The sequence below is a fragment of the Chrysochloris asiatica genome, unplaced genomic scaffold, assembly GCF_000296735.1.
Source record: "Chrysochloris asiatica unplaced genomic scaffold, ChrAsi1.0 scaffold00036, whole genome shotgun sequence".
Taxonomy (NCBI): domain Eukaryota; kingdom Metazoa; phylum Chordata; class Mammalia; order Afrosoricida; family Chrysochloridae; genus Chrysochloris; species Chrysochloris asiatica.
The window spans coordinates 11,764,753-11,788,723 of record NW_006408554.1 but is presented as its reverse complement, the minus strand read 5'-3'; the positions used below and the strand labels follow the sequence as shown (position 1 = coordinate 11,788,723).

At 37.2% G+C, this 23,971-nt stretch overlaps 1 protein-coding gene across 1 annotated transcript in view; it reads left to right on the top strand.

The window, feature by feature from the left end:
* Positions 1-23,971, top strand: part of CSPP1 (centrosome and spindle pole associated protein 1) — a 135,244-nt gene that overhangs the window by 73,692 nt on the left and 37,581 nt on the right. The window contains exons 15-20 of the mRNA XM_006860038.1: positions 2,008-2,137; positions 4,150-4,297; positions 14,466-14,618; positions 17,978-18,090; positions 22,265-22,414; positions 22,765-22,911. Of these exons, the coding sequence (XP_006860100.1) occupies positions 2,008-2,137; positions 4,150-4,297; positions 14,466-14,618; positions 17,978-18,090; positions 22,265-22,414; positions 22,765-22,911 (841 nt within the window). The remainder of the gene's footprint in view (positions 1-2,007; positions 2,138-4,149; positions 4,298-14,465; positions 14,619-17,977; positions 18,091-22,264; positions 22,415-22,764; positions 22,912-23,971) is intronic.

The following is a 23,971-nucleotide window of genomic DNA, read 5'->3' as shown; positions in this document are numbered from 1 at the left end:
GTGATGTCTCCTGGGCGAGCAACTTGCTTGTTCTTGTAGTAGTCAGTCAGTCTGCTGTTATTGTTTTGTATTTTTCCTGTTGGTCTTTCTTTCAGGAAGTACCTTCTGTTCTTCTAGCCGTTCCAGGCTGGTCTGCTTGTCATTTCAAGTGGAAATTTTCCACCTCAGAAGATACTGGGTGAGGTTCAGGCTTCCACCTATTGTCTATGTAATGCAGAGGCTCCCCAGGAAGCCTCCTTCACTGGGAACATTGTAGGCCCATTTTAGATATTCCAATCAGTTATAGGCAGAAGACAGATTTACAAGCTTTCTATGGTGATATTTCTAGCTATTCCTTTCTCTCCCCCTCCAGTTATCTATCTTCTGTTATCTATTAATTTTATCTGTGTTTGATAGTGTTTTTATGCCCAAAATTAGGATCTCTAGCTTTGTCTCTGTGTTATTCTTCCAGGAATTTTGTAGTCTTAATTTTCCTGTTTAGTTCTTTGATCCATTTTGAGTTATTTTTTGTGTATGGTGTGAAGTATGGATCCAATTTCATTTTTCTGTAAATGGATGTCTAGTTTGCTAGCAGCATGTGTTCAAGAGATAGTCTCTTTCCCATGCAATGGACTTTGACCCATTGTGGAAGATTAGCTGTCCATAGATAGAATTTACTTCTGGGCTCTCAATTCTCTTCTTTTGGTCTGTGTGTCTGTCATCATACCAGTACCAGGCTGTTGTGACTACTGTCACTGTGTAGTAAGTTCTGAGATCAGGAAGTATGAGGCCCCTACTTGGTTGCTGTTCTTCAGTAGTGCTTTAGCTTTTCAGGGCCTCTTTACTTTCCATATAAGGGAGGGTGTTAGCTTTTGTCAAATAGTTGTTAATTTTTTTTAATGTCTATTGAGAGGATTGTGTGCGGTTTTTCTTTATTTTGTTAATATGGCATATTGTTTGGATTCATTTCAGATATTAAACTAGCCTTGGGTTCATGGAATAAATCCCACTTTGTTACAAAGTATAATTATTTTTCTATTTTGCTGGACTAGGTTTGTCAGTTTTTTGTGGCTTATAGGTTTTCGGGTATTTTTCTTTTTCTTTTGATGCCTTTGTCTGATTTTCAGATACTAGCCTAATTGGATGAGTTAGAAAGGTATATTCATTTGTCATTTGTTACAATTCTCTATAAAGGGTTCTTTCTTAAGATGTTGGGTAGAATTCACCAGTGTAGCTAACTGCTCTGGTCTTTTCTTTGTGGAAATTTTTTTGACTATGAATTCAATCTCTTGTTATATTTTATAATTTTGTATTTTCTAGTTTTTTCTTGAGTTCTGGTTATGTGCGTCTTTCTAGAAATTTGTCTTTTACCCATATTATCTTAATTTATTGGCACACGGTTGTTCGTAGTATTATTTCCTTACAGTCTTTCAAAAAAGATTTTAAGGTCAGTAGAGATGCTCTGTCTTTTAGTCCTAATTTTAGCCTTCTCTTTTTCTTGGTCAGTTTAATGAAGTGCTTGTAAATCTTGTGAAGTTTTTCTGAGAAATACTTATTGATTTAATTGATCTACTCTGTTGTTATTCTTGTCTCCATGTACGTTATTCTCTAAATTCTTTTATTGCCTTCCTTCTGCTTACATTTAACAGCAATATTTTTGATGTGGGGAAGAAGTAATTATATTACAGCACATGTATTAATTCAATCATTAGTTATTATTTCATTTGAGGGCATTCAGAAAAGTGTGTAATGTTTTATGTATCAGAAAGTTTTCATCACATGTAATTGCCACATATGTGAGAAAACAGACCTAATAAATTTAAAAGTTCCATGGATCATCAGAGTAGAGACAGGGAGGATGTCTTAGGGAGGGTCTGCTTAATTAAAGATTCCTCTTTGACTTAGAGAGAAATGTCCTTCCTATTTTTAATTCTATTTATGTGATTACTATTTCAAAGGAATGTTGTATTTTCTTCTTTTGGTGTTGCCATAGATGGATTTAAATTATTAATTGTGTGTTTGATTCAGGAATATGGTTGGACAGAAGGAACTGAAAAGTACAAGTGGCCAAGCAGTAAACTCGGGATTATTTTTTGAAGACAAACCAAAGCCTTCAAAACAATCACTGCAATCTTACCAAGAAGCTTTGCAGCAACAGGTAGTCATTCATTCGTTCATTTAATGTTGAATACCTTATGTGTTAGTGCAGTGATTCCATAGAACTCAGAATCTGGCAGGGGAGAAAGAAAAGAGTAGATTATTATTCAGTATGATAAGTTTTGACGTGAATAGACTGGAATGATGTAGAAGGCAGAGGAAAGGGAGAACAATTGCTTGGGCAGTTGGGAGAGAGCTTCACATAGTAGCTAATTTTTGAGTTAGGTGTTGCTGAATGAATACGTATGAAATTTCTGTATTTAGGGGGATGGAATTGGTGTGCTTGTAAAGGAATTGTGAGAGATGGTACTGAAGTGGTAGATTGTACTAGTTTGTGAAGGACTATTAAGGATTTTTCAGTTTGTTGTTTTTTAAAGGGATTATCAGTTTTATCTTGTAGGTATTAGACAGCCAAAGGTATGAAATAATTTACTCCCAAAGTGGAAGTTGATAAGAACAGATTTGCCTTTTAGGAAGGTATCTGGTTGTAGTGCGAACAATTGGAAAAGAGATATGGCAGGGAAACCTTTTGATACATTATTGAGGTAGTCTAAGCAGGAGGAGATGAGACCCATGCCCGACAAGGAAGCTGAGGAGGTTATGGTATCCAAAAGACAGAACTTGAGTATAGGGAAAGAGGAAAAACAGAGGGCTTGAAGATGATTGCCAGTGTTCTAATCCAGGAGAATCCTGATAGTGTAGACTAAGTTAGGGAATATAGGAACCAGAACATAATAATGGGTTCTGTGGTCATTTGTAATGTTTGAAGACAGTTTGCTTTAGAGTAATTATTAAGTGTTAGGAGTTTTTTTGGGAATACTCTTCTTGATGAAGAGACTGTATGATTCTTGGTAGATAACATGTTCAAATTAGCTTTTTTTGAAAGTTTCACTTGGGGTTCTTGTAAAACTCGTGTTCAATATTTACATGGCCAATCATTTGAATGGTGAATTAAAAAAAAAATTAATAGAATTTTGTATGTTGACAATCTTACAATTAAAAGTCTTGATTCTATCAGTTTTTGATGATGTACTAAAACACTACCAACAAAACTAGATTTTTCCAACTATAGTAGTTCTATTTTATGTATGGTGATTTCTTTGGCCCTGCTGGAGTGAAGAAAGGGTTGCTTAAATTACCTATGCATATGATTAAATTTTACAAACTGACTTTCTAAAATATAGCTATATTTTAGTTGTTTGTGTTACCACATATCTTTAGAGACCAACCCTGTACTTCGACTTGGTGATAATAGGAATGTATTTGTTATTGTATGTTTTTCATAAAATTGTACCTAAGGATGCCCAGTATTCCCTCCAAAGCTTTGAACCTTCATCTTCTCTGAATTCTGGGCATGGAGTTTGCCCAGGGTAGAGTGAGTCTGGAGTCCCTGAGTGGTACAAATGGCTACGTCACATGGCTGTTGGCCTGGAAAGCAATCTGATGATCTGCTGCTGAAAGATCAGCCATGGAGCAAGTACTGTTTTGGCCCACATGGGGTTGCCATGAGTCAGAATAGACTGTCCAGCAACTATCTTTTATTTTTTTTAAATAGGTCTGGTGAGGCGGGAGTAGTTAGTGCCTGAGCAGTTCTCATGACAAGTTATGTGAAAAAGGGAAGTAGGAAGATCCTAATGGTCCCCATGTCTCTGGTGAGATCTAGGGAGGAATACTTAAGGTTCCCTAAATAATTATTCTCGGAAAAGTTAGGGGCGGGAAGAAATAGATGGCGTAATTCAAAGTGGTATCAGTGACTACAGAGGTCTCTGGGTGCATAATGTAGAGGAGTAAACACTATGTATTGTAGCCACTGAAGTATTTTAAAATTGAGTATTTATATATGTTTGTGACTTTTAAATTGTCTGCTTAAATCTACTGAAAAAAAAATGTAGCTCCATTTTTTTCTAACAACAACAAAAAAATCTGATATTACTAATACCAGAATGCTGTATCAGAATACTTATATCAGAGTACGTACCAGCACCTATAATCAATGTTTTTTGTGTTGCCAAGATTCGGGAAAGAGAACAAAGAAGGAAGAAAGAACGTGAGGAAAAAGAAGAATACGAAGCTAAGTTAGAAGCTGAAATGAGAAATTACAACCCCTGGGGGAAAGGTGGAGGCGGTGCTCCTCTCAGGGATGCAAAGGGAAATTTGATAAGTATGTTATTCCCATTGAGTTGAGTGTGTGGTTTAATAAACTCAGTTATTGAACACTTTTAAAAAGTAGCTAAGAGTAGGAAGAAATGGGAACCATAGTCTATAAACCGAATCCTTTTAGTATGTTGCTTAATGACAAATAAGTATTTTGATTATTAATACAACAGAGGTTGTTGCTATTAAGTACCATGGAGTCAGTTCCAACTCAGGGAGCGGCTGGTAGGTTTGAACTGCCGACCTTGTGGTTCCAGCGCGTTATCTAGAAAGACTTTTATATTCATATAGTACTCATTTGTTTTATTTTGATGATAGTAATATACAACTGAAGGGAAAAACGTCATGCTAATTGTCAAGCTTTCGCCTTTACTACTGTTGTTAAGTGCTATCAAGTGCTGTCAAGTTGGTTCTGACTATTAGCCTCCTAGGAGGTAGAGGGTTATGCAGGAGCGGTAAAACCTCATGTTTCTCTTGAGGAGCTACTGGTGGGCTCAAACTGTTGACCTTGTGGTTTGTAGTCAGTAGGATTATGTCGATTTACCTTTCAACTATGTGTACTCAAAATGTTTTTATCCACTTATATACCGCAAACACTTTGAAAGATATGCTTCATATACAATGTTTCATGTTATAGTTTGTCTTTGACTCACTTTTAGCTAATCAGACTAAAAGTAGAGCAAAGATAATGAGTTGTTGAAAATTATTTGATTAAAAATTAATTAAAGGATAATAGAAAACCACTTATTAAAATTATAAAATTAAATTTCATGGTGATCGTTAGGTGTTCTATGTTATTGTGGGAATGGCTGGATGATGAAAGTACAAGACTGGATATTGACTTATCAGTGTTCCTATGAGTTACAGCTTTGTTTTTGTTGTTGTTGTTAAATTTGCCTTAAAGAAAAGAAAAGGTAATATTTGAGATCTATTTGTATTAGTAGGCTCACTCTTTTTTTCCCCCCTAAAGGATTTGTTCCTTTTCTGTCTTTATTCATAAGTACTTTCCTCATTCTATAAGACTGTAACTCTTGGTACTAAATTTAAATAGATGAATTTGGTGCTACATAGATGAGCGTTTCTTATTTTAATAGTTAAATGTGTATTTAATGTATGTTAGAAAAGCACTGGATCTATTTTTATTCATAATGAAGAGTTCTGTCACAAGCAGCCGAATTCTTAGTGGGTTAAAGCGGCATATGTTTACTTCTCACATATGTTGTGTTCTGATGCTTTTGGTTGGCTCTTCTCCAAGAGGTGTTCCTCAGAACTCCAGGCCTCTTCCATTGTGTCCTCATGGAATCTTCTACTTCTAGCTGCACAAACACAGTCCAAGGGTCAAGGAGAACAAGCTGAATTTTCATAGACCTTCTCTAGAAGTGGAGGAATATCACTTTTGCCTTCTGAAGCAGAGTTTGAGAAATTTAGGGTTCTTTATGCCCATAAGAATTTTTCTTTTATGTAAGAGTTATTAAAAAATTTGTTTTTAAAATATCCAAATACTGGGTTTTCCAAATACCTTTCTTTTCTTAATTTTTAGTTTAAATTCTGTTATGTTTATGAAAACAATTTTTATGATTTCAGTGTTTTTTAAGATTGTGAGATATATTTTATGACTACTGATTAGATTTATAAGCATCCTAGAGACTTGTTATGTGCCGTAGAGTCGGTTCCGACTCATAGCGACAAGGGTTTCCGAGGCTGTAAATCTTTACGGGAGCAGAAAGCCTCATCTTTCTCCCGTGGAACAGCTGACAGTTTCGAACTGCTGACTTTGAGATTAGCAGCCCGATTCGTAACCACTATGCTATCAGAGCTCCTTATCCTAGAGACTGTTTTCTAAAAGTCTATATATTTTAAATTTCATAAATTAAAAAAATACATATTGCTAATTGTGTTAGAGTTTGAAATTTGACTAAATTGACTCATAAAAGAGTTTACATACCAACCATGGATGGCTGAATAATGTGTGGCCTAGAAGATCCTTGGAGTTGATTTTATGTTGCTATGATGCTGGGCAGGTTCAGCTACGCTTCCTGATGAAGAAAGGCCCAGCTCTCTACTCTCAAATATCAGCCCCCAAAACTCTGTGAATCACAATATTCTGATCTGCTTCAGTTAACTATGAGGATGGTGTCGGACCAGGCAATGTTTTATTCCATTGGGTTTTAGGATTCCATGAGTTGGGACCAACTCAGCTGCAATAAAAAGAACTACAATATTTAGCACATCTCAGCCATTTTCTTTCCTTTCTCTTTTTAAAGGCAGCAGTGTCTTTATTACGGTAATGATACCATGCTTATTCAAAGTACTATATGATTTTAGAAGATGATACAAAAAAGTTTTGAAGTATTATATCATTTTATTAAGGTAAAAGAAGAGAGACACTTGATTTTTAGCCTTAACAAATTGGCAAGACTTTCATAATAACATTTTGGATATCATGACTGAAGAATCCAGAAAAGAATATTGCTAATAACAAATCGGGTTTTAAAATCTTTACGCAATTATTATGGGATAATATGGCACACCTTTTACTTTGTCTAAAGAAACTATTCTTTTGGAGAAACTAGTGAATACTATGGACCAAGGGACAAAAACTATATTCACATACTTTTGACTATGATTTCTAGGAGTTCAGAGACTCGAGACCATCTTTTACTTAGGCTCATTGGACTGCAGGTTGGAACTTGTAGTATCATTGCCCAAAGCAGAGACCATTCCTTCCTTCCTTCCTGCTTCTCCGAGTTTCTTTCTTTGTCTTCATCATTTAAATTTTTTTTTTTTTTAATTTAAGGTTGTTATTGTGGATTGAGTGAAAGTTTACAGGGCATATCATCAGTTTTACATTCAACAAATTGTACAGCTTGTTTCATTACAATGATTATAATCCCCTCCATGTACCATCAGTTAACAGTATTTCTCTCTATCTACTTTAGCTTTTTAAAAACAAACAAACAAAAAAACCACGCAGGCATATATAGTAATTTACATCTCCAAAGGTCACATTCTGCAAAGGTGCCTCCTGGCCACCACCTCTTAGTCCCACTCTTCTTAGTCCATTAATCTAGAGTCCTCAGCCATTCCCCTTCTCCATGCCCCCATTTCTGCCTCCATCTCTGGCGCTGCTGCTTCTCTGGATAAGGTCCCGCATTCTGCTTGTGCATTTCTCTCTTGATAGTCCTAGGGTCCTGTTTCTGGACTGTAAGATTAACCACTCCCCTTTTTTTGTTAAAAAAACTTCTACCTTTACAATTATGACAGTCGCAAATAGTCATGATAACAGTTATTTACTATTGAATCTTACGAGTCTTATCCCCATCTCTTTTCACCAGACCCATCTAGACAAGATGACAGCTATTCCATGGGGACTCTTTGTTTCCCCCCATACTCTTAAACTAAACTCCCTCTTGAAACCTTGTAAGCCAGTCATTTCATGCCTTTATTGCCCCCTCATTTTAGATAGCCAGTGTCCAAGTTGCCTGTCCCTATCTACCCTGTGCACAGAGCAGATAGCATTGATACTTGATTTGAAGATTCTTTCCCTCTCTGTTGATATTTAGAGTAACTACCACTCTGAGTATAGGTCAGGTTCATCAAATTGAAGCTATTTACTCTTTTTTCCTTTATCAAAAAAAAAAATTTTTTTGTGTGTGTTTTGTTTTGTTTCCATCTTCCTCTAGTCGAGTTCTGATTATCGAGCCATTGAGGCTAGATCAAAAGGGTACTGTTGTCTTCATCATTTTTTAATGAGTGCCCTGTTTTATTTTTTTAAACTTTTTTGTTGTGAATTGAATTGTGTGAAGATTTACAGAGTGGATCATCAGTTTTACATTCAACAAATCATGCACTCAGTTTCTTCTCAATGATTTCTCTCCACAATGTAACATCAGTTATCCCAATTCCTCCTTGCATTTCTTGTTTCTATTCCTCTTTTTCCAATCCTTCTGAATTTTGTCCTGGGTAAATAAATGCTGCCCTTTGGATCTCGAATGGCTGACCAATCTATGGTGTGTGTACGTCATTAGTGTTGTTGTCCCCTCTATATGTCTCCTCTATATGTCTATCTGTTGCTTGACTGAAAACTGAGCCATGGAGGTGAGTTCAGTTCCAGACTTGAAGGGTGACCAAGGGGTTCCACCAGTCACAGTAAACCTCATCTTTTTTGTGATGTTGAATTTGTTCTACTTTTTCTCCCATTCTATCCAGGACCTTTTAAGGCGATCCATTTCAGAGCAGTTGGTAGTGATAGCCAGGCACCATCTAGTTCTTCTGATCTCAGGAATATGGAGACTGATGTTTGTAAGGTCCATTAGTCCATTGGACTAATTGTCTCCAAGAGACTTCAGTTTTTGTCATCGTTCTTTCCTCCAGACAAGGAGAACCAATAGTTGCACCTTGCAGCTGCTCTTGAGCTTTTAAGATCCCAGTCATTACTGACCAAAGTAGGATGTAGAACTTTTTATTTGTGGACTGTGTTATGCCAACTGATTATGGTGTCTGCTGAGACTATGTCCTGAGTCCCCAGGCCCAGCAACTCTTTGCCTCAAGATGTTTGGTAATGTCTAAGAAGTTTTCATAACATTTCTCCTTGCTTGCTCGACCCTGTTCATGGATCTATTTGCAGCAAAGATAAATATACCCATGTACACATATCCTCTATCAGACCTTTATGTGTTTTGGGGTATACCTCCCGTCTCTCTCCCACACCTGTGTATCCACATATGTACCCCTGTCGAGTTGGTTTCAACTCAGAGTAACCTATATAGGGTTTCCATGGAGTGGCTCTGAGATTGAATCACCGACCTTGCAGTTAGCAGTCCAGTGCTTGTGCTACAGCACTACACCAGCACTTCTATGTTGTTGTTAAGTGCCAGTGAGTCGGTTCCAACCCATAGCGATCCTGTATAGGGTTTCTGAAGAGCAGCTGGTAAGCTTGAACTGCTGACCTTGCGGTTCAAACAGCTTTGCAGCCTGACACATTAGCCCACAGCGCCACACCAGTACTCCATAGTGACGGGGAAGGCAATGTACAATAAGAAGCAGCTCCATCATGCAAGAGTTAAAGACAAAAAAAAAAAAAAAGTTAAAGACAACTGTTACATACACAATCCTATAACACAAATCACCATTATTGCAGGATTGTGTATATAACAGTTGTCTTTAACTCTTGCCTTTCCCATCACCCAAGTTAGTATGTACCTAGTCTTGGTGTGGTGCTGTAGGATAACTGCAAGGTTGGTTTGAACTGCAAGACTGGCAGTTCAAACTCACCAGCTTCCCCTCGGAAACCTTATACAGGGTCGCTATGAGTCAGAACCAGCTCAATGGCGCTTAACAACAACAACAACAACAATCCTAGTAATTTATCTTGCCTTCCACTCCCATCCCTGGTAACTATGGAAGAATGTTTCCTTTTGTATGAAAACTTTTCCTTGATTGTTTTATAATAGTGGTCTCATACAATACTTGTCTTTTTTTGATTGCCTTATTTCACCATTCAACATAATGTCTGTCCTTCAAGTTCGTTCATGTTGGGAGGTGTTTTATAGAATCATCATTACTCTTTCATGTTGCAGAGCAGTCCATTATGTGAATTCACCATAATTTGTTTATCCCTTCTTCTGTGAATAGGTATCTAGGTTGTTTCTATCTTTGTGCTATTGAGATGAACATGTGTATATATTATATGGTATTTATATTTCTGACTTTTTAAGGAAGTACCATACAATTTTTCACAATAGTTGTACCATTTTAGAGTCACCCCCCATTAGTGTGTGAGTGTTCCAGTCTCTATACCCTCTACACTTGTTGTTTTCTGGGGATTTTTTTTGCTATTGATACTGGTGTGACATGATATTTCATTGTTGTTTTGATTTGTATCTCTTTCACACAGTAACAGTTTTGATTTGTATCTCTTTCACACAGTAACAGTTGGGAAGGTGACACGGGGCACTTCTGTAGTACAGAGGGTCACTTTGAGTGGGAACCTACTTGATGGCATCTACCAACGACAACATTGGCTAATGATTGCAAACATTTCTTCATGTGTTTGTTGGTTGCCTGAATGTTTTCTTTGATGTTTCTCTCTTCTGCCCATTTTAAAATTGGATTATTTATCTTTTTGAGGTGTTGACATTTTCTATAGATTTTAGAGCTTAGTCCCATATCTCAGTGCCAAAAAATTTTCCCCAATCTGTGGAGCCTCTTTTTACTTTAGGGTAAAATCTTTTGATGTACATAATTGTCTGATTTTTAGTTTGCCTTCTGTGTATTTTTAGTTATGTTTGATAGTGTACATGTGCTATGGATTAAAGATCCTATATTTGTCTCATTTTTTCTTTAATGTTCATTATAGTTTCAGGTTTTACATGTAAGTTTTGATCTGTGTTGAGTATGGTGTGAGATATGGATTCTGTTTCATTTTTTTTTGCAAATGGATATCCAGTGTTGACAGTACCATTTGTTAAAGAGACTATCTTGTCTCTATTTAATGAGTTTTGGTCCTTTGTCAAATATCAGCTGTCCGTAGTGGATACTTTACTCTTGTGTTCTCAATTCTGTTCATTGATCGGTGTGTCTTTTGTTGTACCAGTACCTGGCTGTTTTGAACACTGTAGCTATGTAGTAGATTTTGAGATCAGGAAGTGTGAGGGCTCCTACTTTGTTCTTTTTCAGTAGTGCTTTGCTTATTTGGAGTCTCTTTGCATATAAAGTTGTTAATTCAGTCATTTTCTTTTGAATATTTTGGTACATATTTTCTATGCTGGCATATAGGCATTCCTTGTTTTATTGCATCTTGCTTTATTGCACTCCACAGACACTGCAGTCTTTACAAATTGTAGATTTGTGGCAACTCCGTATCGTGAGTGTATTGAGGCCATTTTTCCAATATTATGTGCTCACTTCATGTCTCTGTGTCACATTTTGGTAATTTTCACCATATTTGAAACTTTTTCATAATGCTATTGCCACTTAATAGACCTCCCCCCAAAAAAAACAAAAACAAAAAAGCCCAGTTGCCATTGAGTTGATTCCAACTTACAGTGACCCTGTTTAGGCATCCAAGATTATAAATCTTTATGGGAGCAGACAGCCTCATCTTTCTCCTGCAGAGTGGCTGCTGGGTTTGAACTGCCAACTTTGTAGTTAACAGTCCTTTACTTATCCTACAGTGCCACCAGGGCGCTCCTGACAGACCACAATGTGTTGTTGTCATCGTTCAGTGCTGTTGAGTTAGTTCCAGCTCATAGTGAACTTGTATAGGGTTTCCAAGGAGTGGCTGGTGTGTTTGAATTGCCGACCTTGCAATTCAAACTGACCTTGCTGTTGAGTCTATAAACATAATGTTAATACTCACTGAGAAACCAAAATACTTGGGTGACTTGCTTTATTGCTGTGATATGGAGCCAAATTCTCATTATCCCCAAGGTATGCCTATACCTTTGTTTCTCACATAATTATGGAAAAGCATTCTCATAGTCTTCACCCTTTATACCTACCTCTCTCCAAAACGCCTGCTATTGGTAACAGGGAAATGGGGCAGTCTAAATGTATTCTGATAGAATTACCAGTCTTTCAGTTAGCAGTCCAGTGCTTATCCTATAGTGCCACACCACAACTTACAAAGATCAGATACTGGAAAACCCTTTGGGGTCCTTCTATTCTGTTACATGGTTGCTATGAGTTGAAATCTACTCCAGCTGTTCTAGTGAACCGGATGAGTAGTGAATTGGATAACAAAGATACTGATTTCCCATCTTCTTTCTGCTTTGTTCACCTTCCAAATCCAGGTAGACCCCAGGATCTAATGATTTCACCTACCTGCTTTGCCAATCCTGGCACTTGGTAGTTTTCTTACAGTTAGCTGTCCTGTCTAGTTTCATCCAGCCCCTTTCCTCTGGCATTTTCAGTATTTACTTTCTACTTATTTTTTCCTTTCTACCTCTGAACGTACTTAGCTTACTTGTATTTTTCAACACTAATAAACAAACACAAACTTTGCTGTTGATCCTGCAACTTAAAAAGCATGTTCAAAAAGTTGTGTGTTTGCCGCTGCCACTTGTTACCACCCTTTTATTATTTAATCTTCAATAATATTATTTATGTAAAGGAGCCCTGGTGGCACAGTGGGTTATGTGTTGGGCTCCTAATTGTGAGGTCAGCTGTTTGAACCCACAATCTGCTCTGCGGTAGGAGAAAAATGTGGCTGTCTGTTTCCATAAAGATAAATAATCTTGGAAACCCAAAGAGGTTTCCATGAGTCAGAATTGACTTGATGGCAGTGGGTATACTCTATACAGTGGGTATATTGTAACTTCTAGATCCCACCACTCTACTGATGGTACATTTCCAAAAATAACTGATGGTGTGATGCTGTGGGATAAATGCTTGACCACAAGGTCAGTTTGAACTGCAAGGTTGGCTTGGAAACTGTACATAGGGTTGCTCTGGGCAGTGGGTGGGAGGGAAATGGAGTAAAGGAGTTGTAAGAGTGGTCAGGACTAGAGAAGGAGATTTGAGTATCCTCTGTAGGGAAATCGCAGAAGAGATGAAGAGGGTGGGGATGGGTGAGGGGGCGAGTATATCTAACTCAAGGAACACCCGGGGTCCAAAGACAATCCTTGTTGCTGCTGCTAAGTGCCGTTGAGTCCGTTCTGACTCATAGCGACCCTGCATAGGGTTTCCAAGGAGTGATGGTGGATTTGAACCACTGACCTTCAGTACTTATCCTCCAGTACCACACCAGCGCTTCAAAGACATCCTTAGCACAAACATCATATTCCCACCTAGCAGAGTCTTAATTTGTTTCATAATATAGTACACACTCATGAAATATCTGCTGAAGAAAGGCTGCATAAATCATTTCCCACCTGCCTGCTGCATCTCTTCATCTGATGTTGGACAGTGTATTTATGCCTAGCAAAACCAAACTAGAAAGTGCAGCGCATCACAATTGTGATCTTTCTTCTTGTTGTTGTGCTGTCAAGTTGGTTCCGACCCACAGTGACCCTGTGTAGGTTTCCTAATAGTGACACATCATATAGGTTGTTACAGAATATATAAAAATGATGAGCATTAAATGTTATTTGCCGTTAAAAACCCTGTGGAGTGCAATTCTATTCTCACACATGAGTTGGAATCAACTCATCAGCAACTGGGTTTTTTTTTGTGTGTGTATTTTTTTAATCTAGTATTCTAATTGTGATTCCTGTTCTTAAACAAATACATCTTTGACCATAATGGGCTTCCTAATAAATACTTCTTATATCCAGGTTGAATCTCACTTTCCCTGCTGCCATAATGTTACAGGTTTACTTAACTTTTTTGTGAAAAGCTACTTTGATTTGTTAAACCCTTGACTTCTGTAATCAATGCTGTCTGTCTTGGGGATTGGCTGATTATACTTGACTCAGTTGCACATGCACAGATTTTGCCACATGTATTAGATATTTATTATTGTGTAACAAGGTACCCCAAAACTTAAAAAAACCATTGACTGTCTTGCAGTCTAGTTGGTTAGTAATTTGGGAGTGGTTTGGTTGGCTGATTCTGTCTCAGAGTTTTCCATGAGTTGCAGTCAAGATGCTGTCCAGAACTCTAGTATTTGAGGACTTTGCTGGAGCTAGAGGGATGGTTTCCATTAATGCCTCTCTCACATGGCTTAAGAGGCCTCCGCTCCATAGGGCTCATTGAGTGTCATCATGATATGGTAGCTGGCTTTCTTCAGGGTGAGGGATTGAAGAGAGTGAACAAGGTGGGAACGGTAATGTCTTTTATAAAATAGCCTTGGAAGGTGTACATCATCATTTCCATTCCTATTAATATCTCATTCATAAGTAGCTTACTAATTCTACCCATAGTCAGGAGGAGAGGAATTGAGTTTTGCATTTTGAAGGTGGACGGTCAAGGAATTCATGTAAACACTTTAAAACTTCTGCACCCTATATGATTTTGTTTTTTCTTTTGGTGAGCTAATGATGTTGGATAAATATTGCTATAACTTACTTTGAATGATTGCTGTGTGTTTTTTTTTTTTTATGCTAAATAAATTCCAGGTTCTGAAGTAACTTTAGATACTGCAAATATTGTGGTAGTTTTGTTTGTGTTTTTAGGGCAGCAAGATATCATTGAAATGCACTTGTTGAAATAAATGGCTTATTTTTCCCTCTCAGCTGATTTGAATAAGATGCACAGACAAAATATAGATGCCTACCATAACCCAGATGCAAGAACCCATGAAGATAAAAGGGCTGTTGTGTCTCTAGAGCAAAATTTAGCCACTACAAATGATGAGAACCTAGAAGATTCTGCAAATAAAAACTCAGGTTTTTAATCACATTCTATTATTTCTTTTACAATTTTATTAAAATTGTTTTCTCTTCTCTGGCAAAGTATTTGTTGTAGTTTGAGAATTTGGCTTCTCTGAGTTAGGAAGCACTTTGGTTACTGTGAGTTACGCTGTTTATGAAACCCTTTGTTCAGAGGTCTTTTGAAAAAGTAGGAATAGGGAAAATACAGGTTGATTTCAATGCTGTGTATTTCATCTTAGCTTTGTAACTTGCTATAGCTGCTGCTAACATTTTTATTTTGCTGGCAGAGTATGATATTTCTTAAAATCAAATGTTTCTATATCTATGTGTATATCTACCTACCTACCTACATACATACACACACACACACACACACAGAGTTTGCTTCTTATACCTACAGCAGTTTGAATCAGTGGAAAGGTTTCAGGTGTGGTATGATAAAATTGTACGATGAGATTAAATTTTCTCTTATATTAGTAATCATTAGCTTTGTAAAACCACGGTGTATGAAGAAAACAAATAATTGCAGAAAGTTAATTTAATATCAGGTCACATCCCCCTTTCTTAACCAAATATGTTTGATTTATAATTAAATAACATCCTTTAATTAAGGGTCTATCATTGACACTCAGTGTCTTTCTTTATGACTTACCAGGAAAAGTTATCATGTTTTTCATCACTTTTCTTTATCAAGTTATATGTAAATATGATATATATTTAAAAGCTAAAGAATATTTTAAAAATATGCCACCTAGCACTCACTAAATTTGATACTGCTTTAGTATTTTCACAAAAGTTTTGATTTTCTGCTAGAAAACAAATTGACGTTTAGCAGTGCTTCTAAAATATCCCAGACTTGCCATGCAGTCCGTTTTGTTTTGTTTAAATCCATATGACTTCTGGGTGGTCAAACCGGTAGGCTAGAAGGGGAGCTATGGTGGAAATCACTGGTTTCCTGGGCAACCTATCCCACTGTTTGATCCCTCTTTGTGAGAAAATGATTGCTCTTTTCTTTTATCTCAAATTATTTCTACATAGTGGATCTAATTTTGAGTTTTTTGAGTGCTAAAATGGACACCGTTAGTTTTATGATACTGTTTGTTTACCTTTCACTTTCAATATGTAATTTGATATTCAGTTGTTGTTAAGTGCCATCAAGTGGATTCTGACTCAAAGTGACCCTGTATAGGGTTTCTGAAGTGGTAAATCTTCACGGAGCAGAGAGCCTCATCTTTTTCTCTTGAAGCCAGTCTTCTGGTTCTCTTCTCCTCTAGAATCACTGTGCTCCCAATATGCATTTAGGAGTATCAAAAGGAGTCCAGGTGGCACATAGGTTAAACATGTAGCTGCCAACCTACCAGCCGCTCCATTGGGGAAAGCTGTGGCTGTCTGCTTCCATATAGGTGACAGCCTTGGAAACCCTGTGTGGCAGTTCTGCTCTGTCCTCTAGGGTCACAGTGAATTGGAATCCACTCAGTGGCACACGGCAGCCCACAAAACCCGCTGCCTTCGAGCCAATTCCACCTCATAGTGACCCTATATATATAAAACAGAATACAACAGCTCCTTATGAGCTTTCTGAGATGATACATCTTTATTGGAGCAATAAAATCTCATCTTTGTCCCTCAGAGCTACTGGTGGGTTTGAACCACCAACTTTGTGTTGAACAGTCCAACACTAAGCCCCACTGTACCACCATGGCTCTTTCATGCATCATGGGCATCAAAACACTTTTCCATATCATTGTTCCTATGAGAAACTTTCAGCTTCTTTCTGATGATCGTTATTTTTCTCTTCCTCAATTGCTACTTTTTTATTGTGAATTGAGTGAGGGTTTACAGAGAAGATAATCATCAGTTATACATTGAACAAGTCATATGCTTCGTTTCTAACCTACTTTTGCGGTCCTTTTATAATTTTCACTCTTTTACTTCATGGTTCTTAGATGAACTGAAATCTTTGAAGTCCACCACTGATTTGGCTTAAATTTATTAAATGGTTCATTATAAGTTCTTTGCATAGAATAACTACTTCTCTGTGGTTTTGTTTTATAGTTTGCTTAGTGCTAAAAGGGCTTAATATTTCTGTCTTTTATCATATTTTTTCCCTAATTGTCTAAAGTCATTTAAATATTTAGAATGAGTGTTCATGAAGGTGAAGCATGCCGCTCAATTTTATATTGTAAATCAGCTTTTACAACACAGTATAAGCCTTGAAGGAACCATTAAGGTAGTGTGGATTTAGTTTGTTTTTAGAAGGAGCATTTTGTAAGTGTGAGAAAGTCTTTATAATATTTAAGTACTAAGTTTTCTGCTGATCAAAGAAGCATTAATATGTTTAAATACAAAAGCAAAATAGACCTGAAGGACGGCTAAACTGCAAAGCAGTCAGCCTACTTAAAATTACACCATTGAATGAAAGAAACATGTACTTTAGATTGATATTGTAAGAAATGAGTCAGTAAATAAAACATAATACATAAAGGTGTATGAGACTTAAATTTAAATAACTTTTTTTCTTCATTGAAAGACTCCTAGGATATAATTGTTTCTCAAGCTGCTGTTATAAAATATTTTTTTAACCCCTCCAAGCATATCTATACTAGTCTTGGGTATTAATAAAATAATTTTTGTTCATTAATTCAATGGAATATCTAAGTAAAAGCTGTTGTAATGCTTAAAAATCTCATTCATTTGTTAAGAATGTTTTTATAATTTTTGTTGTTGTTAAGTGCCATCAAGTTGGTTCCGACTCAGACTGACCTTGTATAGGGTTTCCGAGGAGTGGCTGGTGGGTTTGATCCGCCAACCTTTTGGTTAGCATTCCAGTGTTTATTCTACAGTTCCACACCAGAACTAATTTGCCTATTTGTCACTACTGTTTAAACTATGAATAGGAAGACATTTTGGAATCACTGGTTTTAGAAATTTTGTATATATAAATACACACATGATAATGCATTTTAATATATGATTTAGGATTATTCTTAAGAGCAGGATATTCACAGCCACAGAAATTAAATTTGTACTTTTTTCTTGTCCCAAAACACTACTTTTAAAGCCTTTGTGGGAATGAGAATTGTTTAGGCTGTTAGCTTTTATGTGCTTCCTTGGTACCGTTGAGGTATAGATACATGATTTTTCAGCTATTTATTTTATTTTAGTCTCGTTGTTTTTTTCCCCCCTCCTGTTAATTTTTATCTCGTCTTCAGACTCTAATCTTAGCCTTCCTCTTCTGACCTCAATTTCTGGACTTTCTGACTTAGCACAATTTTTTAAAATATGACTTTAATTAGAAAACTAGTCGTTCTTTGATCTATATGATTTTTATGCACTGGCTAATGGTATGTTTTCTGCAAAATCTCTCTTTGAAGGTTATATGCAAACTCACAGCTCTCCTTTTGCTCGGGGGAACATATTTGGTGAGCCTCTAACTGAACTTCAGATTAAACAGCAAGAATTGTACAAGAATTTTCTTCGTTTTCAGGTAAAGTGCTTATTTACTTTTGTTTCAAAGTTTCATAGGAAGTTAATTAAGTTTCTTAAAAACTAAACTTAGAAAATTATTTACAGGATAAACGGTAAATTCTACAATGCTATGTTGTTATCTAATATGAAAGTACTAAAATTTGCTAAGTTGTAGCTGAAAAACAAAATAAGGGTGTATATTAAGTTTATCAATTGACTTAGTCTTTTCTAAACTTTATTAATCAGTTAAAACAGAGAATGCTGACATTTAAAAAACTGAGTTACTAAAGATTTACCACTTAGGCATAGAATGACTCTTTCTAGATGTTTATAAGTTAGTAGAATATCAGTAATTTTTTCCAAATGATTTGATATGCTCAGGTTAGTACTTCAGATTTTAAATAAATAAAAATTGATATTGATGTTGTATGCTATTAAATCAGTTCTGACCCATTGTGAACCCTGTATAGGGTTTTTCAAAAGTGTCTGGTGGATTTGAACTGCTGACCTTGTGGTTAGCAGTTTGGTGCTTATCCTACAGCACCATCAAGTTGGTTCCGACCCATAGTGACCCAGTATAGGGTTTCTGAGGAGCAGATGGTGAGCTTAAACCACTGACCTTGCAGTTCAAACAGCCTTGCAGTCTGGTACATTAACCCATAGTGCCACACTGACTCTTAAGTGCTGTCGAATTGGTCCCAACTTATAGTGACCCTGTGTAGGGTTTCCAAGAAGCAGCTGGTGGGTCTGAACTGCTGACCTTGTAGTTCGCAGTCTAGTGCTAATACTATAGCACCACACCGGGAGTCCAAATAATAATTAGATGTAAGATAGTTATTTTTGCAATTACTCTCCCCATTTGTGTATATAAGCAAATAAATATATTCAAAGTAAAGGAAATGCCCAAAGTGAAAATACTTGAACATGCAGTGTTTATTAAGAGCCTGGGCTTATTGAACACTTTTATGCTGAATAGTAGGGTTTGAGCCAGAGATGAATGAGATCCTTGCCCATAAAGGGCTTTCAGTTTCTTTTCTTCTTGCCCTCCTCTGCCACAAACCCACCCTTTCACTTTAGCGTCAGCTTAACTTTCTTTTAGATACTACTTTTCACAAACCCAGCAAGTTTTTCTTTGCGTACAGAATAATCATCAAACTCTTTAGCCTGACATTTAAGGATGTCCAACCTATTCCCAATTTCTTTAGTAGATTCTTCTTGAATGATTTTCCCTCAGAGATGTCATGTGCTTTCTAACCCTAATTATTGTGGACTCTTCAGTAAAGAAGACACATAATGAATGTGATCTTTAAAGATGATAGATCTGGCATTAAGGTTTTGGGTCTGTTGTTGGAGGACTGAAAAACCAGAAAGCAGGGACACTCACTAGAGTCATAACCATGGAAATACTGGAGAGGCCTTTCTAAGGATTGATAGAAAGAGTCGAGGTACTAAATACTAGGGAGTGGCATCAGAGGTCTCACGGCTGGCGTTCAGCTCCACCAAATATATACAAACTGTGACCGTAAGAAACATTCTAGTCCTTCATTTTCCTCATTTGGTTAAAAACAAGCCATAGAACAGCAGGATGAGGGTCACAGAGTCAGTCCCCTGCTGAAGGGTCTCCTGGTTACTGCCCATGATGGCAGCAAACCAATTCTTTTGCTCTGTTAAACTTAGCAAAGTCTAGAATGGAATTCATGGAGAACAATTTTGTGTTCTTATAAGAACAATCTTATGATTTTGTGGTTTGTAAGATACTTTTATATATAATAGCTTATTAAACCTCAAAATTCCCCGAGGAATGTATTATTATCCCCATTATGTGGTGTGTAATGAAAGTACAGTCTAAGGCTTACCCATGGTGATAGAAGTATTGGACTATAAGGCTAGTGCTTGAATGCAACTCTCATATCATAGGTACCATATTGATATTTCTAGAGATCTCTAGGAAATTGTTCTCACTGATAAAAACTAGTATTAGAAGAAACTTCATGACAAGGAGGGGGAACTGAATGTTAAATATGAGATTTTATTGTATGGATCATACGTGATATGTTACCTAGTTATTTTATTCTTGAGGAAGTGATTACGTGAATACTATGTAGTTCTGGTGTGGTGCTGTGGGCTAATGTGTCAGACTGCAAAGGTGTTTGAACTACAAGGTCAGTGGTTCAGGCTCACCACTTTGTCCTTGGAAACCCTGTACAGGGATTCTGTGGGGCGGAATCGACTTGACGGCACTTGATAACAACTAAATGCACAAATTAGGTTTGTATGTATATAATAGTGTTGTGAGAAAGAAGTGTTGGAAGAAATCCCAGTGTATAAAGATATGGAAATGTGAGATAGAGAAGATTAAAATTCTCCTCAAAAGATTGATAGCATTAGATAGAACAACTTCTAGATAGAGCTAGAGGAAATGCAGATGAGAACAATAACTATATGAGTGCTGTTGTTAAATGCCACTGAGCCAGTTCCAACTCATAGCAAGCCTGTGCAGTGCCACACTAGGGTCCAGTAAATCATTATTTATTGCTGACTTTGGTGCCATCAAATTGGCGCTGACTCATAACAGCCTTGTGTAGGGTTTTCAAGGAGCAGCTGGTAGATTTGAACTCCTGACTGTTGTTCACAGTCCAGTGCTGGTCCTACAGCTCCATACCAGGAGTCTTTGTTGTCATTGTTATATGCCATGGAGTTGGTTCCGACTCATAGCGACCCTGTACAGGCTTGCCGAAGCTGTAAATCTTTATGGGAGCAGAAAGCCTCATCTTTCTCCTGCGGAACAGCTGGTAGTTTCGAACTGCTGACCTTGCGGTTCACAGCCTGATTCATAACCACTATGCTAACAGAGCTCCTTACCAGGAGTCCTAGCCAAATTTAATTCATCACCACTCTATAGAACAGGGTACAAGTGTCCCCCAGAGTTTCCAAGGCAGTACTCTTTATGTAAGCAGATCACCACATCTTTCTCCCTCAGAGCAACTTTTAGCAGCTGAGTGCTTAACCACTGCACCACCAGGAGTCCAGCCATACTTCAGGGTATCTAAAGTCTATTGATGACCTTAAACCAGACACTTAGTCCCCAAGCTGCCGGTCTTCCCTTTTCTCACAGAGGATGTGATCTGTCTCTCAGGGACCCCTTCCCCTTCAGATCTTAGACTCTGCCTTCAGATAATCCCCCGGAGCCCTCAGTACTACAGACCCCAAGAGGCATTCAAGATGAGTTCCTGTGGCCTAAATCCTCTTACACCTAAGAGTTTTAATTCTTCTCCTACCAGCCTGCTAGTAGGTAGGAAAGATGGCATTTTGAGTAAGTGATTCTTGCATTTAAAAGAAGATTAAATACTAAAATATTAATAATAATCTCTTGAAAAAACTTTCAGGAGATTAATCAAGTGTAGGATGTTTGAGATGTAATAACAATATTTGTGGAAAAACATAGTCCTGAATTATTTACTGTGAGAACATTCTATGATATAGAGGGAACTCAGAGTTTTTGTAGCTCTTGAAACCTGCCTTTAGGAGGTAGACATTAATAGCTCATTTTTTGTTTGATTTTTTTTTAACCAGATGGAGACAATTATGGACAAAAATGTCTCTTAAGTTCACACATTCTGTAAATATTTGGTGGAGCTAAACTTCAGTTTGTCTCTTGTAACATTATATCTAGTGGTGGTTACTGTTACGTGCTGTGGAGTCGATTCCAACTCTTACTAACCCTGTATAGGGTTACCGAGGAGCAGCTGGAGGGATTGAACTGCTCACCTTGTGGTTCAAACTGACCTTGCAGTCCAGTGCATTATCCTGCAGTGCTACACCAGGACTTCTTGTATTTGTATCTAGTTTTATTATATTGTTATTAAGTACGGTGGAGTTGGTTCCAATTCATAGTGACCCTGCACAGAGTTTCCGAGGCTGTAAATCTTTACGGGAGCAGAAAGCCTCATCTTTCTCCCATGGAACGGCTGGTAGTTTTGAACTGTCGACCTTGAGGTTAGGAGTCTGATTCATAACCACTGCACTACCAGAGCTCCTTTGTATCTGGTAGCCTCCCTAATGTAGGAAACCAACAAGTTTAGGAACTCACTTAACACTTACAAGAAGAGTACAAATGTCAAATTCATGGGACATCAGGAATAGTGTAACTTTTCAGTGGTTTTGCAAACTTAAAACTAGGTTTAATTTTCTAGATTGAAGAAAAGAAACAAAGAGAGGAAGCAGAGCGCGAGAGACTGAGAATTGCAGAAGAAAAAGAAGAAAAACGGCTTGCAGAACAGAGGGCACGAATTCAGCAAGAGTATGAAGAGGAACAGGAAAGAAAAAGAGAGAAAGAGGAGGAGGTACATTTGTTTAAACTCTATTTTATTATTTAGTCTGAAAGTGAAATCTTGATTTTGACTTGAAAGATACTTGTTATTTATGAAAGAGAATAATCTTGAAGTATGGTTAGAAAATACCAGATATTCATTCATTGGATATTAATTAAGGTGTAAGACACTTTTAAGAAAAGAGCTAAATGATGATTTTTTAAGTACAAGAAAATAGTTCTAAGTTAACTAAGGATATCTTTCTATGTACATATGTAAAGGCATTACTTAATTCCAGACAAGGCAGAAGACTTTAATGGACTATAGAATATAATTATGGAATGAATTTTTTTTTTTTTTTGTTACCTTTATTCCCTCTTTAGCAAAGGCTGAAAAATGAAGAGCTAATTCGGTTAGCAGAAGAAAGACGAAAAGAAGCAGAAAGAAAAAGGAAAGAAGAAGAAGAAAAACATAACCAGCAACTTCAGCACTACTATGAAAGGGAAAATATGATTGGAGAAGAAACGAAGGTAAACTTCTCGTGAAAATGTCAATCAAACTTACTTCAGTGACGCTTTCACTATAATGAGAATTGTGGCAAGAGAAAGGAGACGATGTGTTTGTTTACCCCATTCTACCTTACTGTTTGTATTTAGTCCGGGCACGATGTACTGGACTTCCATGAGAATTGATGATGCTGTGTGTCTAAAAGTTTTCTAGAGAAAACAGAGCCAATGATATATACTGAAGAGGGAGAGAGACACAGGTTGATACATGTTTTAAGGAATTGGCTCCAACAATTAATTGTGGGAGGCTGTGAAGTCCCAAATCCACAGATCTGGCATAAGGCTGGGGATTTCTGAAACTTTGTACCCCCAAATCTGTAGGTCAGGTAGCAGAAGAGTAAGGAGTGATGGCATTATGAGCAAATGTCTGTTTCTAGTCTAGGGCAGACATCTCAGTTCTTTGCTTTTAAAGTCTTCAACTGACTGGATGAGACCCACCCACACTATGGAGGGTAATATGTTTTACCTAAGTCTAACTGATTTAATCACATGTAACTACTTCATAACAGTGTCTAGACGAAAGTTTAGAAAAATAATTGGCCACAATTTTGTTGTTGCTGTAAGTGCTGTCTCATCTGTTCCAACTAATGGTGACCTTGTGGTTTCTAGGGAGCTGCTGGTGGGTTTGAACTGCTGTCTTTGTGGTTCACAGTCCAGTGCTAATCTTACAGTGTCACACCAGGAATGTTTAGAAAAATAATTGGGCACCATAGCTAGCCAAATTGACACATAAAATTAACACTGTGATTTGCTGGTATTTTCTCCCTAGTTAAAGCAATGGGTTTACTGAAATCATTCCTAGCTTTGTTCCTGTCATTCGTGGTGGTGTTTCCCAAAAGTATAGGCCATGGACCAGCACCTTAGCAAATTATTTGTTACTGGTTCATGACAAGATAAGTAAAAAAGTTAAGATTATACTACAAGAACAAACAAGTTGCTCGTCCAGGAGATTATCAAGGCAAGTAAGTGGTTGGGTCCCCTCAGAGCAAATCCCCTTCCAAGACTAAGACTCAATGGGAATACA